The 18,510-nt window shown below is 44.5% G+C and overlaps 1 protein-coding gene across 13 annotated transcripts in view; it reads left to right on the forward strand.

Moving 5' to 3' along the window:
* mycbp2 (MYC binding protein 2) overlaps positions 1-18,440 on the forward strand; it is a 64,063-nt gene extending 45,623 nt beyond the window's left edge. For 9 of the 13 annotated variants that reach the window (XM_082508274.1, XM_082508284.1, XM_082508285.1 and 6 more), the window contains 28 exons: positions 3,252-4,889; positions 4,975-5,144; positions 5,236-5,483; positions 5,567-5,734; positions 6,232-6,389; positions 6,487-6,686; positions 6,832-6,981; positions 7,065-7,225; positions 7,653-7,809; positions 7,902-8,126; positions 8,230-8,295; positions 8,452-8,691; positions 8,781-8,870; positions 8,956-9,036; positions 9,140-9,406; positions 10,043-10,326; positions 10,417-10,540; positions 10,635-10,754; positions 10,840-10,941; positions 11,035-11,163; positions 11,345-11,477; positions 11,617-11,720; positions 12,300-12,488; positions 12,573-12,680; positions 12,887-13,096; positions 13,180-13,287; positions 13,482-13,647; positions 17,296-18,440. In XM_082508274.1, coding sequence (XP_082364400.1) covers positions 3,252-4,889; positions 4,975-5,144; positions 5,236-5,483; positions 5,567-5,734; positions 6,232-6,389; positions 6,487-6,686; positions 6,832-6,981; positions 7,065-7,225; positions 7,653-7,809; positions 7,902-8,126; positions 8,230-8,295; positions 8,452-8,691; positions 8,781-8,870; positions 8,956-9,036; positions 9,140-9,406; positions 10,043-10,326; positions 10,417-10,540; positions 10,635-10,754; positions 10,840-10,941; positions 11,035-11,163; positions 11,345-11,477; positions 11,617-11,720; positions 12,300-12,488; positions 12,573-12,680; positions 12,887-13,096; positions 13,180-13,287; positions 13,482-13,647; positions 17,296-17,411 — 5,912 coding nt within the window. In that variant the 3' untranslated portion in view covers positions 17,412-18,440. The remainder of the gene's footprint in view (positions 1-3,251; positions 4,890-4,974; positions 5,145-5,235; positions 5,484-5,566; positions 5,735-6,231; positions 6,390-6,486; positions 6,687-6,831; positions 6,982-7,064; positions 7,226-7,652; positions 7,810-7,901; positions 8,127-8,229; positions 8,296-8,451; positions 8,692-8,780; positions 8,871-8,955; positions 9,037-9,139; positions 9,407-10,042; positions 10,327-10,416; positions 10,541-10,634; positions 10,755-10,839; positions 10,942-11,034; positions 11,164-11,344; positions 11,478-11,616; positions 11,721-12,299; positions 12,489-12,572; positions 12,681-12,886; positions 13,097-13,179; positions 13,288-13,481; positions 13,648-17,295) is intronic. The other 4 variants (XM_082508281.1, XM_082508278.1, XM_082508277.1 and 1 more) reach the window with 2 other exon arrangements.
* Positions 18,441-18,510: the final 70 nt, after the last annotated feature.

The raw sequence follows: 18,510 nt of genomic DNA on the forward strand, positions 1-18,510 counted from the left end.
TCCAACCTTCAATAATTTTATAGTGGCCACCTTTTCTAAATGAAACTAAATAAATAACATTACTGAAAACTAGGGCTGCCACAAATGATTATTTTGATAGTGGACTAGTCACCGATTATTTATGCGATTAGTCGACTAATCAGATCATCATCCACTGGACGTAAAACTACAGCTTATTGCACCAGCAGCATCTGCTCTTATATAACTATCATTAGCTTACAGCTTTAAGCTTTTAAGGTGCTAACTAAAAATAAAGACAAGATGATAGTTTATTCAATTTTAATGAAATTTGCAGATTGTTTCGGTAAAGTTTAATAAACTCCTTGCTATCTAAAATATAACAGGACACCGGGGTATATTCTCCAGCATCTCACACTTCTGATAATCAGCTGTCTGCTTGACGTTTATTCAGCTGTGTAAAAACTATAACTTTAATCTCAGCCAAACAGATTTACTCAGGAACAAATAAAATACAAAAAAAAAAAAAAAAAGCCAAACAACAACATTTTTAATTTATCTAAGTGACTCATATATATTTAACCTGAGTCGCGAAAGACGGCGGTGGGTTTGAAAACAATTTGCCGGGAGTCCGGTGTTCTCACGGCGCTAGTGACCTAGCCCCCGGCTAGCTATCGAGCTAGTGGGTAACAGACGTCTCCGAAAACGTCGGAGCGCTTTTGAAAATATGTGGTGTCCTGATAAACTGAGCAGATATTTGAGGTTTACACAGCTACATTCTCGCCTGAAAATATGTTAAACGTTTATTTTGTGACCCAGAAAGAATAATAAGAGTAATATTAAAACTAACTCGCTACCGCCATTGTTGGAAACTAAGCTGGGCCGCGCTATGAATTCTGGGACACAGCTGCTTCTTCTTCTTCGGGGTTTAACGGCAGCTGGCATCCTTGTACATGCTGTGCTGCCATCTTCTGTTTCAGTCCGTTATTACACTCTTAAATCCTGCTACTTATTCCTGCGTCTTTTGCGATCTTACAAAGCTTCAAACGACACGTCGACTATTAAATCAGTTGTCGACGATTTTGATAGTCGACGTAATCGTGACTAGTCGACAAATCGTGGCAGCCCTACTGAAAACACTGTATCAACTCAGATGGATGTACTATGAAGGAAGTTCAACAAAGTCAAGCTTTCTTTGCGTGAGCTGGCTTGACGAAACCTAAAACCCCAGTCGGAGATGAGTTTCATGACCATGGTTATCACGCGTCTGTTATGCTGGATTTTCTGCTTCATGTTCCGTCTTCACATAAAAAGGGATGTTTTGTATAAGAATATTTCCTCTTGGGAAATGCATGTACCTTCCAAAGACAGTGCATTGCACAGTGCTGTAACTTTATGGCTGGGCTTCATTCATGATGATAAGGTGTAGGCTAACAAGTTGCATTTGCCAAGTAGAGAATCTTGTACTTTAAAACATGCTGAAAATGAAAGAACTGGTTAAAACATGGCACTTTCAGTTGATTTCCAAACTTTATTTGAAACTGAACATAATCTGGTCTGGACCAGGTTAGGTTCAGCATAAGTTACCATGGTGATTTAGCCAGGTAAAAAGTGGATCACTTTCATGATACTGAAAACTCCAGTTTTGAGCTTGACATAGCTCACTAATCTATTAATCTTGCTTTTTCGTAGGGCAATCCAATCTTCACAATCAGTGCCTTTCCAGGAAATACAGTTTTAAATAAAATCAATATAACCCCCCCCCCCCCCCCCCCCCCCCAAAAAAAAAACAAAACAAAAACAAAACTACCTGCTTTATAACCAAGTATAAAGCCTCCTACCAAAGGTTGTATTGTTGGCCCCAAAAGAGGAGAGGATTTCACAAATTAACTAAAACATGTGCACAACTTTGTCCATGACATTTACAGGGTTCTTTGTTTTTCTGTTATTCTTCTATAAGTGTTTCTACACGCCAGTCAGTTTGTCTGTTGATCCCCTCATCACTGTAACATGTTGTCCTTTTGCCACTTTCTACTCCACCTCCTTGACTCCATTGTCTCTATGCCTTCTTTCTTTTTCTCTGCGGTGGCCTCCTTGCATTCCATGTCTTGTTTGTTTACCTGCTCCACTGTTTTCCGCTGTAGATGGTTCATCATGCAGCCTTGCTTCTCGCGAACGTGTGCACAAAAGCAATGTGTCCGTGGCTGGGCATGGTACTGCTCTCTCATCTCTCGCTCTGAGGCAAAAGGGTGGGTAATCACATCATGCATCATGCCTCCCCTCAGACTGAACAGATGGTTGGTAGGAACTCAAGTCTGCTCTGTGGTGAATCGAGGGCTTTGTGCTCAACTTTTTTGGGGGGGATTATGTTAGTGCAAAGCTTTAAATTATGGTCTAATGGGAAGAAAATTGAGGAAAAACTGCATTTAAGACTTATTCAGTGTTGCACATGATTTTAAAGTCGGTTAGAAAAAAGGAATTTTCAAGCTGTTCATTGAATAGACATTTTTTGGATATTTGTAGTTGGTACATAATTACTTGGTTTCTGGTCAATACCAAGGCTATTTCTAGTATTATCAGGAGTGGTCCCTGAACTGGGCTGAGATTCATCTTTCATCAGTGCTTCCATTATCCAGTAACAGTCTCATTTGCAAAACATCTGGATCAGAGGTGTCAAACATTAGGGCCAGAACTGGCTCGGAAAGACGGCAATCAGGGTCAGTGCATGGCTTTGGACAATGTTATCCTACTGATAAATCATTGATTCAGCTGTTGCTGTTTATACTACGCCACAGTAATTAAGTAATGGATACTTTTTTTTAAATTCAGTTTTTACAATGGGTGCACAGTAAGTAGATTTAATTTTTTTTAATTAGTGTTAAAGAAAATGAACAAACTCTATTCTCATTTAGAAAAACCGAGACATGTTGTTTGAAAATTGCACCTTTTCGTATATATTAAGATATCTCAGGCATTTTAAATGTGTAGTTACATTGACACTGCCAGAAATGGTCCAGCCCGTTTAAGATCAACGTGGGCTGCATGGGCCCATGACATGAGTTTGACACCCCTGATCTAGATGGTCACATAAGTCACTAGTTTGTTTTAATAAAATGTTTCACTGCCATTTACATTAAAAGACATAACTTCTTTCACATTCCTGACATTAGCTCTCTTTTACTCTTCATTCAGTTTTTCTGTACCTTTCTTTGTTTTTCTTATTACGTTTTTGTTTTTCACTCTTACTGATACCTTTTTTGTGGTGTAACTGAGTTTCACCTGTTAATGTTTAGGTGAGCGAGGGAACCTCATGCCTGGTGCACGGCCGATGTCCCCAGCCTCCAAACACCGTCAGGAGAATCGCTCAGCCAAACAGGAGAGCCGCGGAAGTCGCTCCTCTGAGCAGAGCAGGGTCAAAACAAGTGAGGGTGGAATGACAGCTAGCGAGGCCCTTATACTGCGGTCCGACACGGCCAAACTGAGGTCTGACTCGCACAGCCGCTCCCACTCGCCCAATCACAACACACTGCAGGCTCTAAAGGCAGATGGTAGAACTTCAGGAAACCGGTCTGAGTCTCCGAATCCTGGCTCTCGCTCTTCCTCTCCCAAACAAAAAAGTATATCCACGTCAGGCAGGTCTAGCCCCTCCAGCAACTCTTCCCAGCACTCTTCTTCACCCCACCATGACAAGAATCTCCCACCTAAAGTTAGCCCTTCGTCCAAAGCCCAGCTCGATCCTCCAAGAGAGAGATCCAAATCAGACTCTTATACTCTGGACCCAGACACACTGAGAAAGAAGAAGATTCCCCTTACAGAGCCACTTAGGGGCAGATCTACCTCCCCCAAACCTAAACTGTCTCCTAAAGACCCAAATAAAGGGATGACCGGCAATGCAGAGAACCGTGTTCCCTCACCACATGTTACCCAAGAGAACTTGCACAGTGAAGTCGTGGAGGTCTGCACCTCTAGCGCGCTCCTCTCCAATGAGGATGTCAATGATGAGAATGTGGAGCTCCGTAATGCTGAAGAAGGCTCGTGTAAGGTGCACTTCAGCATCGGCAAAGCCCCTGTCGAAGAGGAACTAAAGAGCCGCTCTTCACCCAAAGTCAGCCGCAAAACCTCCAGTCGACACACGCGTTCTAAAAAGGACAAATCCGGGCCTCTGTTTAAAGGAGAGAGCACAACTAGGATCACAGAACCTGCCAAACAGGCCATGTCTCCCTCGGTGGCTGAATGTGCACGCGCAGTCTTTGCAGCGTTCCTGTGGCATGAAGGCATTGTCCATGATGCCATGGCCTGCTCCTCCTTCCTCAAGTTCAACCCAGACTTAACCAAAGAGCACGCCCCCATTCGCAGCTCCCTGGGAGGACAGGGCGCTGAGGAGAAGGAGAGCAAATTAAAGAATCGCCACTCCTTGGAGATTTCCTCTGCACTTAACATGTTTAATATTGCTCCACATGGCCCAGACATCTCCAAAATGGGCAGCATCAACAAAAACAAAGTGCTGTCTATGTTGAAGGAACCTCCGCTGCCAGAGAAGTGTGAGGATGGAAAAGGAGAGTCCATTTCCTATGAAATGACTTCCCATCCCTCTATGAGGGCAAAATCAATCTTACCATTAACACTGCAGCATTTGGTTGCATTCTGGGAGGACATTTCTATGGCCACCATCAAGGCAGCAACTCAGAACATGATCTTCCCCAGTCCGGGATCCAGTGCCATCTTAAAAAAGAAAGAGCATGAGAAAGACAGTAAAAAGGCAAAGAAGGAGAAAAAGAAAAGGGAAAAGGCAGAGGTGCGTCCAAGAGGGAATCTGTTTGGAGAGATGGCCCAACTTGCAATGGGTGGACCAGAGAAAGACACCATCTGTGAGCTGTGTGGAGAATCGCACCCTTACCCTGTCACGTACCATATGAGGCAGGCTCATCCAGGTACAGTCAGTGGTATCTTGTAACACACTTTAAATTGTAAGTCTTTTCTGTTTCTTAACGTCCCTCCTTTGTGTTATTATGGCAGGCTGTGGCCGGTATGCAGGGGGTCAGGGCTACAACAGTATTGGCCACTTCTGTGGTGGTTGGGCTGGAAACTGTGGAGACGGTGGCATAGGAGGCAGCACCTGGTACCTGGTGTGTGATCGCTGTCGGGAGAAATACCTCAGAGAGAAACAGACTGCTGCCCGGGAGAAGGTACTGTTTTTAAATCTTCCTCCTTGAATCAGCTTCTGACATCATGCTGACTTCCATGAAATAAACTCCATTGTTTTCCTTTGTTTTCCAGGTGAAGCAGTCGAGGAAGAAACCTCTGCAGGTGAAGACTCCAAGGGCGCTGCCCACTATGGAGGCCCACCAGGTGATTCGGGCCAACGCATTGTTCCTACTGTCCCTCAGCAGTGCAGCTGAACCGAGCATGCTGTGCCACCACCCTCCTCGGCCTCTTCATTCCCACCTCCTCCCCAGCCTGAAGGAGGGTGTCTCAGAAGAACTCCCCAATAAAATGGGCTGCCTCTACCTACAGACACTAGCTAGGTAATTACAAGCTCAGACATAGAAAAGAAAACCTTACAGTGACGTGTTTTGATAAAGATTTGAGTCTCTTACTCTTCCTTTAGACAACACACTGAGAACTTTGGAGCCTACCAAGATGATAACCTCTTCCAAGATGAGATGAGGTATCTACGCTCAACATCTGTTCCCGCGCCCTATATTTCAGTCACCCCTGACGCCTGCCCCAATGTGTTTGAGGAACCAGAGAGCAACATGAAATCAATGCCACCCAGGTAATTGACAATGAATTCAATTTTACTTCTTTTATTTAAAAGAAGAGTTAATTGCAGCTCTGATTTCTTATTACAGAGATTTTTTTCCTTTTTTTTGGTTTATATGTTAGGTTATTTGTTTCCACGTTGTTATTCATAACTGACCAACAGATGATGCAATTGTACCAATAGGCACTGTTTGCACAAGTTGTTCCCAGCTTGTCTCTCCCCTGCACATTCTGACAGCCAGCGCACTTAATTAAAAACGTCCGCCTCTGTCATCGCAAACCACATCTTAAATTGTACAAAGAAGGCTTTGTGTTTGTGTAAAGGTTTTTGTTTTTTTTATTGTTAACATCTATACATTCATGCGTCCCTTCCTCCCACAGCTGCAGCAGCTGCTGAACATGTCCATGTACTGTTCTGTCAGCCAACACTTCGATATTGTGTTTAAAGTACTTGAATGTCCTTAAAAATATTTAAGGGGTAACCAGCATTTGTTTGTTTGTGTCTTTTAGTCTCGAGACCAGTCCAATCACAGACAGTGACACGGCTAAGCGGACGGTGTTTCAGAGGTCTTACTCAGTTGTCGCATCAGAATATGACAAGCAACATTCGCCCTCTCCAGCACGGGTCAAAGCTGTGCCCAGACGCAGGGTCCATAGCGGTGATGCAGGTAATCGCGTCTTGTCATTTCAAAAAGTGCTTATTGGTTCTTCCAGAGTGAGTTACAGCACCGTGTGTATAAATAAACTACTTTGTCTTCTGTACAGAAGTTGGCTCTTCCCTGTTACGTCACCCATCCCCTGAGCTATCCCGGCTGATCTCAGCCCATGGCTCCCTCAGTAAGGGTGAGAGGAACTTCCAGTGGCCCGTCCTGGCTTTTGTTATCCAGCACCATGACCTGGAGGGCCTAGAGGTGGCCATGAAGCATGCACTGAGGAAATCTGCCTGCAGGGTGTTTGCCATGGAGGTAAAGTTGTCCGAATAACACAACTCAGTCTTGCCTTAATTATTGTTTTAATTACAATATCTTGGGTTCGTAGGCAAGTATTTTAATATTACACCCATTTCTATATTATAATAAGACTAATACATTTTTTTTATTTCCCTGTCAGGCATTCAACTGGCTTCTGTGCAATGTGATCCAGACCACCTCTCTGCATGATATTCTCTGGCATTTTGTAGCATCGCTCACGCCATCGCCATTTGAACCTGAGGATGAGGAAGACGATGAGAATAAGGGGAACAAAGAAAATTTAGAACAGGTAATGAGTTGTTTAAAGTTACGGAGGGTGATAAGAAGGTGGCTTTACTGTACTTTCTAATTATGAACATCGACTCTGCACAGGAGCGAGACCTTGGCGTTTGCGAACACCCTCTGTCTGACATTGTTATTGCTGGGGAAGCAGCTCATCCTCTGCCCCACACCTTCCACCGCCTCCTTCAGACCATCTCTGACCTCATGATGTCACTTCCCAGTGGCAGCTCACTACAGCAGATGGCACTCAGGTACAGTTTCTCTTTTGGGGTGGCTGTAGCTCAGGTGGCAGAGCAGGTCAGCCACTAATCAGAAGGTCGGTGGTTCGATCCCAGGCTGCCTCCTCGCTGCATGCCAAATATCCTTGGGCAAGATACTAACCCCGTGTTTGCCTACTGGTGGTGGTCAGAGGGCCCGGTGGCGCCAGTGTCCGGCAGCCTCGCCTCTGTCAGTGCGCCCCAGGGCAGCTGTGGCTACAATGTAGCTTGCCATCGCCAGTGTGTGAATGTGTGTGTGAATGGGTGAATGACTGAATGTAGTGTAAAGCGCTTTGGGGTCCTTAGGGACTAGAAAAGCGCTATACAAATGCAGGCCATTTACCATTTTGTGCCTCCTTTTGTAATTTTAGCAGCTCTGAGCTTCTGTGGTAATATAAATGATTGTGACTCTTTGTTTAAGGTGCTGGAGTCTCAAGTTCAAGCAGTCCGACCACCAGTTCCTCCACCAGAGCAATGTTTTCCATCACATCAACAATATCCTATCCAAGTCAGATGATGGAGACAGTGAGGAAAGCTTCAACATCAGCGTGCAGTCCGGATATGAAGCAATGAGCCAGGCAAGAAAGTTAACAGCGTATTTAGCAGCCAGCACCTGAGCTTACTCATCTGTCATGATTTAACTTGATAAATATGTTTGTACCTCGTACAGGATCTCTGCCTGGTCACCTGTTTGAAGGACCTGACCAGTGTCGTAGACATCAAGACATCCAGTCGCCCTGCCATGATCGGCAGCCTAACAGACGGCTCCACCGAGACCTTCTGGGAGTCTGGAGATGAAGACAAAAACAAAACCAAGAGCATCACCATCAGCTGTGTGAAAGGCATAAACGCTGTTAAGGTGTCTGTTCATGTGGACAACTCCAGGGACATTGGGGTAAGCAGGCAACGGCACAACAAGCGTTGTGGTTAAAACCTTGCTTCTGCAACAATTTCCTGATGGATTTGAGTAAAATTCTTTTTTCCCCTTATATTTACAGAACAAAGTTACTTCTGTGACATTCCTGTGTGGAAAAGCAATAGAAGACCTCTGCAGAATCAAGCAGGTATCTATAATTTAACTTGCTTCACAGTGAATGGCTCTTGTTTTCTGGGCTGCATATACAGTTTACGTCTAAATTATTCTCCTTTTGAAATAAGGAGTAGGAAACAAACCATCAAATAACATGGCAGTTCTCTACCTTTCTGCGATTCTGTCACAGGCTGACCTCGACTCGCGTCACATGGGCTGGGTGACGAGTGAGCTTCCTGGAGGGGATCATCATGTGATCAAGGTGGAATTGAAAGGTCCTGAAAACACCCTGAGAGTACGTCAGGTGAAGGTCCTCGGTTGGAAAGACGGCGAAGCCATCAAGATACCCGGACAAATCTCAGCCAGCATGGCCCAGCAGAAGAACTGTGAAGCTGAGACTCTCAGAGTTTTCCGCTTAATTACCTCACAGGTCTGCTCATCTGCCTTTTCCACATACCTGCAATTAGCTCTAAACTCTTGTAAGCGTTTCTCTTTCTTAAACTTTGTTTGTAAATGTAGGTGTTTGGAAAACTAATCTGTGGAGATGCAGAGCCAACTCCAGAGCAGGAGGAGAAAAACCTGCTTTCATCTCCCGAGGGAGAAGACAAGGTCAGCACTTTAGTTATTTAACTGTTTGTTTAGTGACCTCAAACCTGATGTTTTATACGTGCTCATCTTGCATTTCTGTGAACAGGCACCCTCTGACGCTGACCTCAAGGAGCACATGGTGGGAATCATTTTTAGCAGGAGCAAACTGACCAACCTGCAGAAACAGGTCAATAGCAATTTCACTTTAAACCGTTAAACAGTGAAATTCCGTTGTCATTTCGTGGAAATATTACTTCCGTCAGCTAACCTCAGTGGTGTGACATTTTCAGGTTTGTGCACACATCGTTCAAGCCATCCGCATGGAGGCAACGCGTGTGAGAGAGGAGTGGGAACACGCCATCTCCAGCAAAGAGAACGCCAACTCTCAGCCCAGCGACGATGACGCCTCCTCTGACGCCTACTGCTTTGAGCTCCTGTCCATGGTCCTGGCTCTGAGCGGCTCCAACGTCGGCCGCCAGTACCTGGCCCAGCAGCTCACGCTCATGCAGGACCTGTTTTCTCTGCTGCACACGGCTTCTCCAAGAGTACAGAGACAGGTGGGAGAGGATGTAAACAAAACAAGAAAAACCTTTCAGTTTAATGATCAGAGGAAACTTGTGCGGCTTTCTTGTAAACATATTTACATCAGCATCGATTGTGTATTGATTACACTTCCTTCCTCATTACATTCTGAGTATTTTGAAAGCTGCTTAGTGTAGTTAGTTTTAAGTTTGGCAGCTTGGACAGTTCCTGTTGTTTTGCTGCCACCTTCTGGCACTCAGTGGAATTACATGATTTGGCAGTGTGATTGTTCATCACTGTTGAACCATTTACAGACAATATTGGGACCCATCTAGTTATTCCTTATGAGTGCTTTTAGGGTTTACAAAAAGAAAAAACTTTAAACAAACTACTGTGGTTTAATTTTTGTGTTAAATGTTGACGATAAAAAAGATTTTCAGTTGACTTAATCGCTCACTGTTGGCAACGGTGTGGTGAAGAAATCAGAAGAAGATCCAACTAGAACAAAGACGTCTATAAATTCTGTCTTTAAATGACTGTAAATTTTGGTGTAGAGTCACTTTTTCCATAAAAGGTTTTAAGATATTTGTGTTTTACAGATATTTATGTAAATACCTTGTGAGCCTGTTGAAAGTATAATCTTGCTTACCATCTGATTGGCTACTTCTCAGGTGACTTCACTGCTTAGACGTGTCCTGCCGGAGGTGACGCCTGTGCGTCTTGCTAGCATCATTGGGGTGAAGGCTCTGCCACCGGCAGACATCAGTGACATCATTCACTCCACAGAGAAAGGTGACTGGAACAAGCTCGGCATCTTGGACATGTTCCTGGGCTGTATCGCAAAAGCCCTCACTGTGCAGCTGAAAGCCAAAGGCACCACAATCTCTGGTGCAGCCGGAATGACAGCAGGAAAAGGGGTCACCACAGTCACGCTTCCAATGATCTTTAACTCCAGGTAAGGCTCTGTCTTTTTTTAAAATTTGGGATGCTTGAGATTTCCTGAGGTGTAGTTCCTGAAAAATGACAGCTGTGTTATATTCTTAAGCATGTCGCCCCCTCCTGTTATGCTCAGCTATATCCGCAGAGGGGAGAGCCACTGGTGGATGAAAGGTTCCACTCCTCCACAGATTGCGGAGATCATCATAAAGCTGGTTAAAGACATGGCAGCTGTAAGTTTTTGCTGACTTTTTAATCCATCTCTTGTTTCACGCTGTGTTAAATTTCTTATGTGGTAAAATGACCTCTACATTACCTCTTTATTAGGGGCACCTTTCAGACGCTTGGTCCAGAGTTACCAAAAATGCAATAGCCGAGACCATCATAGCACTGACCAAAATGGAGGAGGAGCATAGGTCTCCTGTACGCTGTATTGCAACCACAAGGGTATGAAAAATTTGTCATACGCAATTACATAACCTTAAAAATATTGTGTATTTATTATATATCACGTTCCTTTGCTGTTACCTAGCTCTGGCTGGCCTTGGCATCACTGTGTGTGCTGGACCAAGATCATGTAGACAGGCTGTCCTCTGGTCGCTGGATGGGCAAAGATGGCCAGCAGAAGCAGATGGTGAGAAAAAGCTTAAAGCTACACTGTATGGCAAATTATTAAAGACAGATCATCAAAAGAGTAATTATTCATTTACTCGTCTTGTGTCTGCAGCCCATGTGTGACAACCATGATGATGGTGAGACAGCAGCCATCATCCTGTGTAACATATGTGGGAACCTTTGCACTGACTGTGACCGCTTCCTCCACCTGCACAGACGCACACGCTCTCACCAGAGACAGGTGAGGTTTAATTTATTACTAGAGACAAATAAAAACAAATTAAACGATATTAAGTAGCCACTCAGGTGGGGAGCTTTAAGTATAATTATTAAGTATAATTTATTACTCAATATTTCACAAGCAGTTGAGGCACTGGACATAATTTTTCCTGCAGTGTACAATCATTTTTAATGTGTTTTAGGTGTTTAAAGAGGAAGAGGAGGCCATAAAGGTGGATCTTCATGAAGGCTGTGGGAGGACCAAGCTGTTCTGGCTCATGGCTCTGGCTGACTCAAAGACTATGAAGGCCATGGTGGAGTTCAGAGAGCACACAGGTAACACTAAAATGGGCTTTGTTGGGTAACATTGCATACATATGGCCATATCAGTAAGCTGATAAAATGACTTCTACTGAAGCTGCATTTTCAGGGCTTTCATCTATTCCTATTTTGACCAAGCCTAATAATTTTGTAGGTAAACCAACGTCCAGCAGCTCAGATGCCTGCAGGTTCTGTGGCACGAGAAATGGGACTGAGCTGTCTGCAGTGGGTAGCGTCTGCTCAGATCCAGACTGCCAGGTACCACGCTTGATCTATGGCATGAAATCTCAGTGTCTGTGCTTGTAGTCTATGCAGATGGACTGAGGGGTTTATTAAAACTGTGAGCACCTGGTTTAGTTTCAATAAAAAATTGTTATAGAATATTTTCAATGTCATAAACCTGAGCTGCACCTAAAGGGTTCTCAGTTGTGTCTAAAAGCCTTATCTGGAGTGAGCCGAACAAATACTGGGTGAGGAGTCTGAGAGAGCTGATGCACACTTTGGAGGTGATGTTGAACTCTGCGGGAAAAGTTGAGAACAGGCAAACAGCAAAGTTTCATCAAATTTAACTTTGTAGTTTTTGCAGAAACTTGCTGACAACCAAACAAAACATTTAAGCTTCAGAGCTGATTTCCTTTTTAAAATTTTAAGATGAGAAATGAGCCTTGAAAAATCCCTTCACCCTAGTTTTAGTGTAATTTTGTGTGTTTTCTATTTATGTTACAAATAAATAGAAAAATCGTGGAAATAAATCAGCTAAGCTTAGCCCAGGCTGAATTTTAGATATTTTGTGCTGTACTTCCTAACACTAACCAACTCTTTCCTGTGGCCACTCAGGAGTACGCTAAACTGGCGTGCAGTAAGACTCATCCCTGCGGACACCCTTGTGGAGGAGTCAAAAACGAGGACAGCTGCCTGCCATGTCTGCACGGCTGTGACAAGAACACGGGCTGCCTGAAACAGGATGCGGATGACATGTGTATGATCTGCTTCACTGAAGCCCTGTCTGCTGCTCCTGCTATACAGGTAGCTCTTTGTTCGTTAAAAGCATCACATCGGGATTTAAATTTGTCCTCCTGTTTAATGTTTAACTTTTTGATCCGTTTCCAGCTGGACTGCACTCACGTGTTCCACCTTCAGTGCACTCGGCGTGTTCTTGAAAATCGCTGGCTGGGGCCTCGGATCACATTCGGGTTCATGTTATGTCCCATTTGCAAGGTAAAATGCTACTTGACCCTCTCTGACTTACGGGAAGACAAAGGGACTGGACTATTTTCACCACACCTAAATTTTGATTGACTCAAGTTTAAGTGCTTTGTTGAAAAAGCGTTTGCCTCCCATACTGCGACTGCTTTTGTTCATTATCGTTTTAGCATGTGAGGTAAACCCAACACTTGCTGGCCTGTTTGTCTCGTTGTTTGCAGAACAAAATCAATCACTCTGTGATCAAGGACCTGCTCGATCCCATTAAGGAGCTTTATGAGGATGTGAGGAGGAAGGCTCTGATGAGGCTCGAGTACGAGGGTCTGCACAAGAGTGAGGCAATAACCACACCAGGGGCACGCTTTCACAATGACCCTGCAGGCTTTGCCATGAACAGATATGCATACTATGTTTGCTACAAGTGCAAGAAGGTACCACCTGGATGAAAGACCCAGTATATTTTAGTGGAACTGTGTTATAAGGATGGAGAATAAATGACGCTTTTCTTTTCCAGGCATATTTTGGGGGAGAGGCTCGCTGCGATGCAGAGGCAGGACAGGGAGACGACTACGACCCCAGTGAACTGATCTGTGGAGCATGCTCAGATGTGTCCAGGGCTCAGGTGGGAATTGTGTCTGCGAGGAGCACTTTAAATGAATAATATGACATCTGTAGAACTAACAGACCTATATGTTGTTAAGTGAATAACAATAAATAAAGAAAGAAAGCCAAACCTTTCCTTAAAAATGGTGCTCATCTGTCCTTGAAGAGCAAAATATAAGCCCAGCCCTAATATCTTTTGTGTCCTTTCATCAGATGTGCTCCAAGCATGGAACAGACTTCCTTGAGTATAAATGCCGGTACTGCTGCTCTGTGGCTGTTTTCTTCTGCTTTGGCACCACACACTTCTGTAATGCCTGCCATGATGACTTCCAGAGGATGACCAGCGTCCCCAAAGAGGAACTGCCCCATTGTCCTGCAGGTGCCTAACAATTCCTATGTATTTTGTCGTCATGTTATCGGCAATTGGCCACAAATTTGACATTTTGACCGTTGCAGACTTAGCTTTTGGAGCCATTTATGCATTAGACTGTGAAGTTTGTGAAGGCACTTGCAAGTTTGCTTATTAAGGTGAAGCATCCACTTGTTTCAGCATCTGCTTGTCACTCAGAGTATACGTGCCGCCTCCTAAGGCAGGGGTGTCAAACTCAAATACACAGTGGGCCAAAATTCAAAACTGGAACAAGGTCGCGGGCTAACATTAATATTTATTGTAAAAAAAATCTTCCTCCAGATATAAGAATGAATCTTTTCTTATGGACTCAAACAAGTTTTGCTGAAAAACTGAATATGGAACAAGCAAAGCTTAATACTAAACAATATATATATTAGCTGTATAATACCAGTAGGCCAGCTCTAATAATAATTTGGTATGGCTTCGCGGGCCAAATGTAATTAGGCTGCCTGAGTTTGATACCTATGTGCTAAGGGATAACTTTAGTACAATTTTAATGAGTGGGTTATGAAAACAAAACAAAAACAGTTCCTGTTCAGATGGCATGAAAGAGGAACTTGGCAACAAAAACAAAAACTGTTTATTGTGGCACACTTCTCTTAACATGCAGGTCTGTGTGTTTCCACTTGTATTTGGAGTCAACTTCACGTGTTCATTTGAGAAACTGCAGTAGCCACGGCTTGGCTTAATCTTTAACCCTGGAAGTTGCTACTTAATAACAAATGACTGAAACTTGGTCACCTTGGTTACTGTGTACAGAGCCACTGTCTTTGAGGAGTTTAGATCAGTGAGAGTGTCCGTCTCTTACTCTGAATAATGATCGGCTGTAACCTGATCACACTGCTCGAAAGACGCAGCTGACCTTTTGCTGCTCCTGTGTTTGCATCTCCCATTCCTGTTGTTGCTGTTGTTGTTGTCGTCTACAGTATCTGCAGTTATTACAGATGCTAAAGAACAAAGGAAGGTTTTGTGACAGGCCTATTTGAGAAACATGATGTTCTTACATCTGTATAATCAGAATCAGAATCAGAATACTTTATTGATCCCTGGGGGAAATTATTTTTTGTTACAGTGCTCCATTTTAAACCAACATTAAGACAAGACAGACAATACACTAACTAAGAATAGTACAATATATACATATACATACATACATACATACATACATACATACATACATACATACATACATACATACATACATACATAAGTCACTCATAAATAAATAGTTGGAAAAGAAACATGTGTAGTTGTAGCAGCAAACAGTGTGTTAAGTGGATGCGTTGTACAGGGAGATGGCCACAGGCAGGAATGATTTCCTGTGTCGTTCAGTGGTGCTTTTCGGTAATCTCAGTCTCTCACTGAACGAGCTCCTGTGACTGACCAACATGTCATGGAGTGGGTGGGAGGTGTTATCCAACATTGTCTTTATCTTGGACAGCATCCGCCTCTCCGACACCACCTTGAGGGAGTCCAGCTCCATCCCCACAACATTGCTGGCCTTACGGATCAGTTTATTAAGTCTGTTGGCATCTGCGACCCTCAGCCTGCTCCCCCAGCATGCAACAGCATAGAGGATCGCACTGGCCACAACAGACTCATAGAAAATCCTCAGCATTTTCTGGCAGATGTTGAAGGACCTCAGTCGCCTCAAAAAATAGAGACGACTCTGGCCCTTCCTGTAAAGTGCTGTGGTGTTTTTAGCCCAGTCCAGTTTATTGTCAATGTGTACTCCAAGGTATTTATAGTCCTCCACAATGTCAACACTGACCCCCTGGATTGAAACAGGGGTCAAGTGTTTCCTGGTCTTCCTGAAGTCCACGATCAGTTCCTTGGTCTTTGCCACGTTGAGCTGCAGATGATTCTGCTCACACCACGTGACAAAGGGGTCGACCACAGCCCGGTACTCTGTCTCATCATCCCTGCTGATGCATCCAACCACCGCAGAGTCATCAGAAAACTTCTGAAGATGGCAGGTCTCTGTGCAGTGGCTGAAGTCTGTGGTGTAGAGGGTGAAGAGGAAGGGGGAGAGGACAGTCCCCTGTGGTGCCCCTGTGTTGCTGATCACCTTGTCAGACACACACTGTGGGAGACGTACATATTGTGGTCTTCCTGTCAGGTAATCAACAATCCAGGACACCAGAGAAGCATCCACCTGCATCGCTGCTAACTTATCACCCAGGAGGGTCGGCCTGATGGTGTTGAAAGCACTGGAAAAGTCAAAAAACATGACCCTCACAGTGCTCGCCGGCTGGTCCAGATGGGTGTAGACACGATTGAGCAGGTAGATGATGGCGTCCTCTGTTCCGAGACGAGGCTGATAAGCGAACTGAACGGGATCCAGGTGTGGTCTTACTATGGGTCGCAGCTGGTCCAGGATGAGCCTTTCCAGGGTCTTCATGATGTGGGAGGTCAATGCCACGGGCCTGTAATCCTGGGGGCCACTGGGACGTGGCGTCTTTGGTACAGGGACGAGGCATGATGTCTTCCACATCACCGGGACCCTCTGCAGACTCAGACTCAGCATAAACAGTTTATGAAAGACTCCACACAGCTGGGGGGCACAGGTCTTGAGGACAAGGGGACTCACTCCGTCTGGTCCAGCAGACTTGCCTGAGTGAAGTCTCCTCATTTGCATCTCAACCTGGTATTGAGTGAAGGTGATGGGTGGGGGAGGGGTGTCAGGAATCTCACAGGAGGCAACATGTGAAGAGAGAGGCTGGCACAGTGGTGTGGCTCTGGATTCCAGGCTGACTGCAGGTGAGGTTGTGGGGGTAGGAGCAGACACTGTGGTGTCGAATCTATTGAAAAACAGATTCAACTCGTCGGCTCTATTCTCACCTCCCTCAGCTCCCCTGCTGTTGGTTGGCCTGAATCCAGTGATGGTCTTCATGCCCCTCCACACCTCTCTCATGCTGTTCTGCTGGAGTTTCCACTCCAGCTTCCTCCTGTAATTGTCCTTAGCCTCTCTGATCTTGTCCTTTAGTAACACCTGGATCTTCCTCACCTCCTCTTTGTTGCCCCCTCTGAAAGCCCTCTTCTTGTTGTTGAGGAGGGCTTTGATGTCCTTAGTCACCCACGGCTTGTTATTTGGGTAACAATGAACAGTCTGAGCTGGAACAATGGAGTCGGTGCAGAAAGTTATGTAGTCTGTGATACACTCAGTAAGCCCATTGATGTCCTCGGCGTGAGGCTCACAGAGTGTTTCCCAGTCGGTCACCTCGAAACAGCCCTGTAGTTCTGCTAAGGCCTCCTCTGACCACCTCCTGACAGTCCTGGTGGTCACAGGTTCCCTCCTCACAATTGGCACATAGCGGGGGGTGAGGTGAATCAGGTTATGATCTGACCTACCAAGTGGGGGGAGGGAGGAGGAGCTGTATGCATCCTTGACGTTAGCATACAGTAAGTCTAAAGTTTTCTCTCCCCTGGTGGGACAGTCCACATATTGTTTGAATGTTGGTAGTGTATTGTCATAACTCTAGGATGACAAAATATTTTCGACATCCTGTCCTACGCTCCCTGCACCTGCCCAGAGTACAGTAGCTTGATCTCTTTTTGTATTTGCCCACCAGAAGGTTTAATGCTAATGTGTAAACGTTGTCCTCTCTGTCACAGGGCCTAAAGGCAAGCAGCTGGAAGGCACTGAATGCCCTTTGCATGTAGTCCACCCACCAACGGGGGAAGAGTTTGCTCTTGGCTGCGGGGTGTGCAGGAACGCCCACACCTTCTAAACAACAAGACTTTTTCTGAAAACCAGTTTGTCTACTGTGATTTCTGGCTGCTGCTGCTGAAGCTCAGCCGCCAAGTTTGGCTCTTGCATTGCCAAGACTCCTGGACACTGGACCAGGTTTCTGCTCTACGCCGAGAGTCCTCAGGTCTGCTCTTTCACCACCGTCAGTATCCTTGGATCCGCTGCGACCGCGAGCAGTAACTCGTTTGGGTTCAGAGTGACCTGAATGGGTGAGGGGAGGGAAGGAGGGGGACAAAAGAACAATTGAATTAAAAAGAAAAAAAAAAGAAGAAAAAAATAAATTTCTTGTGACGTGTTTGCATGCGGCCGTTGTATTCCCTCGGCTTCTATAGACGTTGCACACCTCCTGATCACTCAAGTGTAACAATACAAGTTTAAACATTGAATATGAATTAATTTGCATATAGACAACTGTGGATCAGCGTGGGTCTGAAAAAAAGTTGAAAAAAAGAAAATATGGAGCAGGCCGTGTTTCCAGCTTCCTAACTATAAATTTAAAATATTGTTGTATGTAAACTTTTTCGTAAACTTGTACAGTATTCTCCGCTGTCAAGTGCATCATGGGTTGACAGAAGAAGAAACAAAGGAGTTGAGTTGATGGATAAGACTGTTAAGAACATTATGTTTGGGAGGAAAATAGTGTACGATTTATCTAATCTTGTATATAATGATACTATTCAAAAATAGCTGTATTCCGAAGTTGCTACTCTTCACTTCAGTTTTGTTTGATATTCTGGGTTATGTTTTGAGCCAGAACTTTTAATGAAGTGCAATACTGGGTGTGCCTCCTATTTTGCAGCTGTTTAACCTATGGAATGTATGTCAATAAAGCCACTGTACATTTTTATACAGTAGACAGTCGTAATTTCCCCCCTCTTCTAAATGTCACATCTCTTCTGTTGTCTGGAAATGAGAAGATGGATCCTGGCGGCTGCAGTGAACGATGGTGGATGTAAATCCTGGTTGTAATTTAAAAAAAAAAAAAAAAAAGAAAGGATAAATTTATATTAAGACATGAAAAACCCCTCTCACAGTATGACTGACTACAGCTGGATGATTTGAGGGTGCCAGTCTTCACA

The sequence above is a fragment of the Aulonocara stuartgranti genome, assembly GCF_965226115.1.
Source record: "Aulonocara stuartgranti genome assembly, chromosome: 16".
Taxonomy (NCBI): domain Eukaryota; kingdom Metazoa; phylum Chordata; class Actinopteri; order Cichliformes; family Cichlidae; genus Aulonocara; species Aulonocara stuartgranti.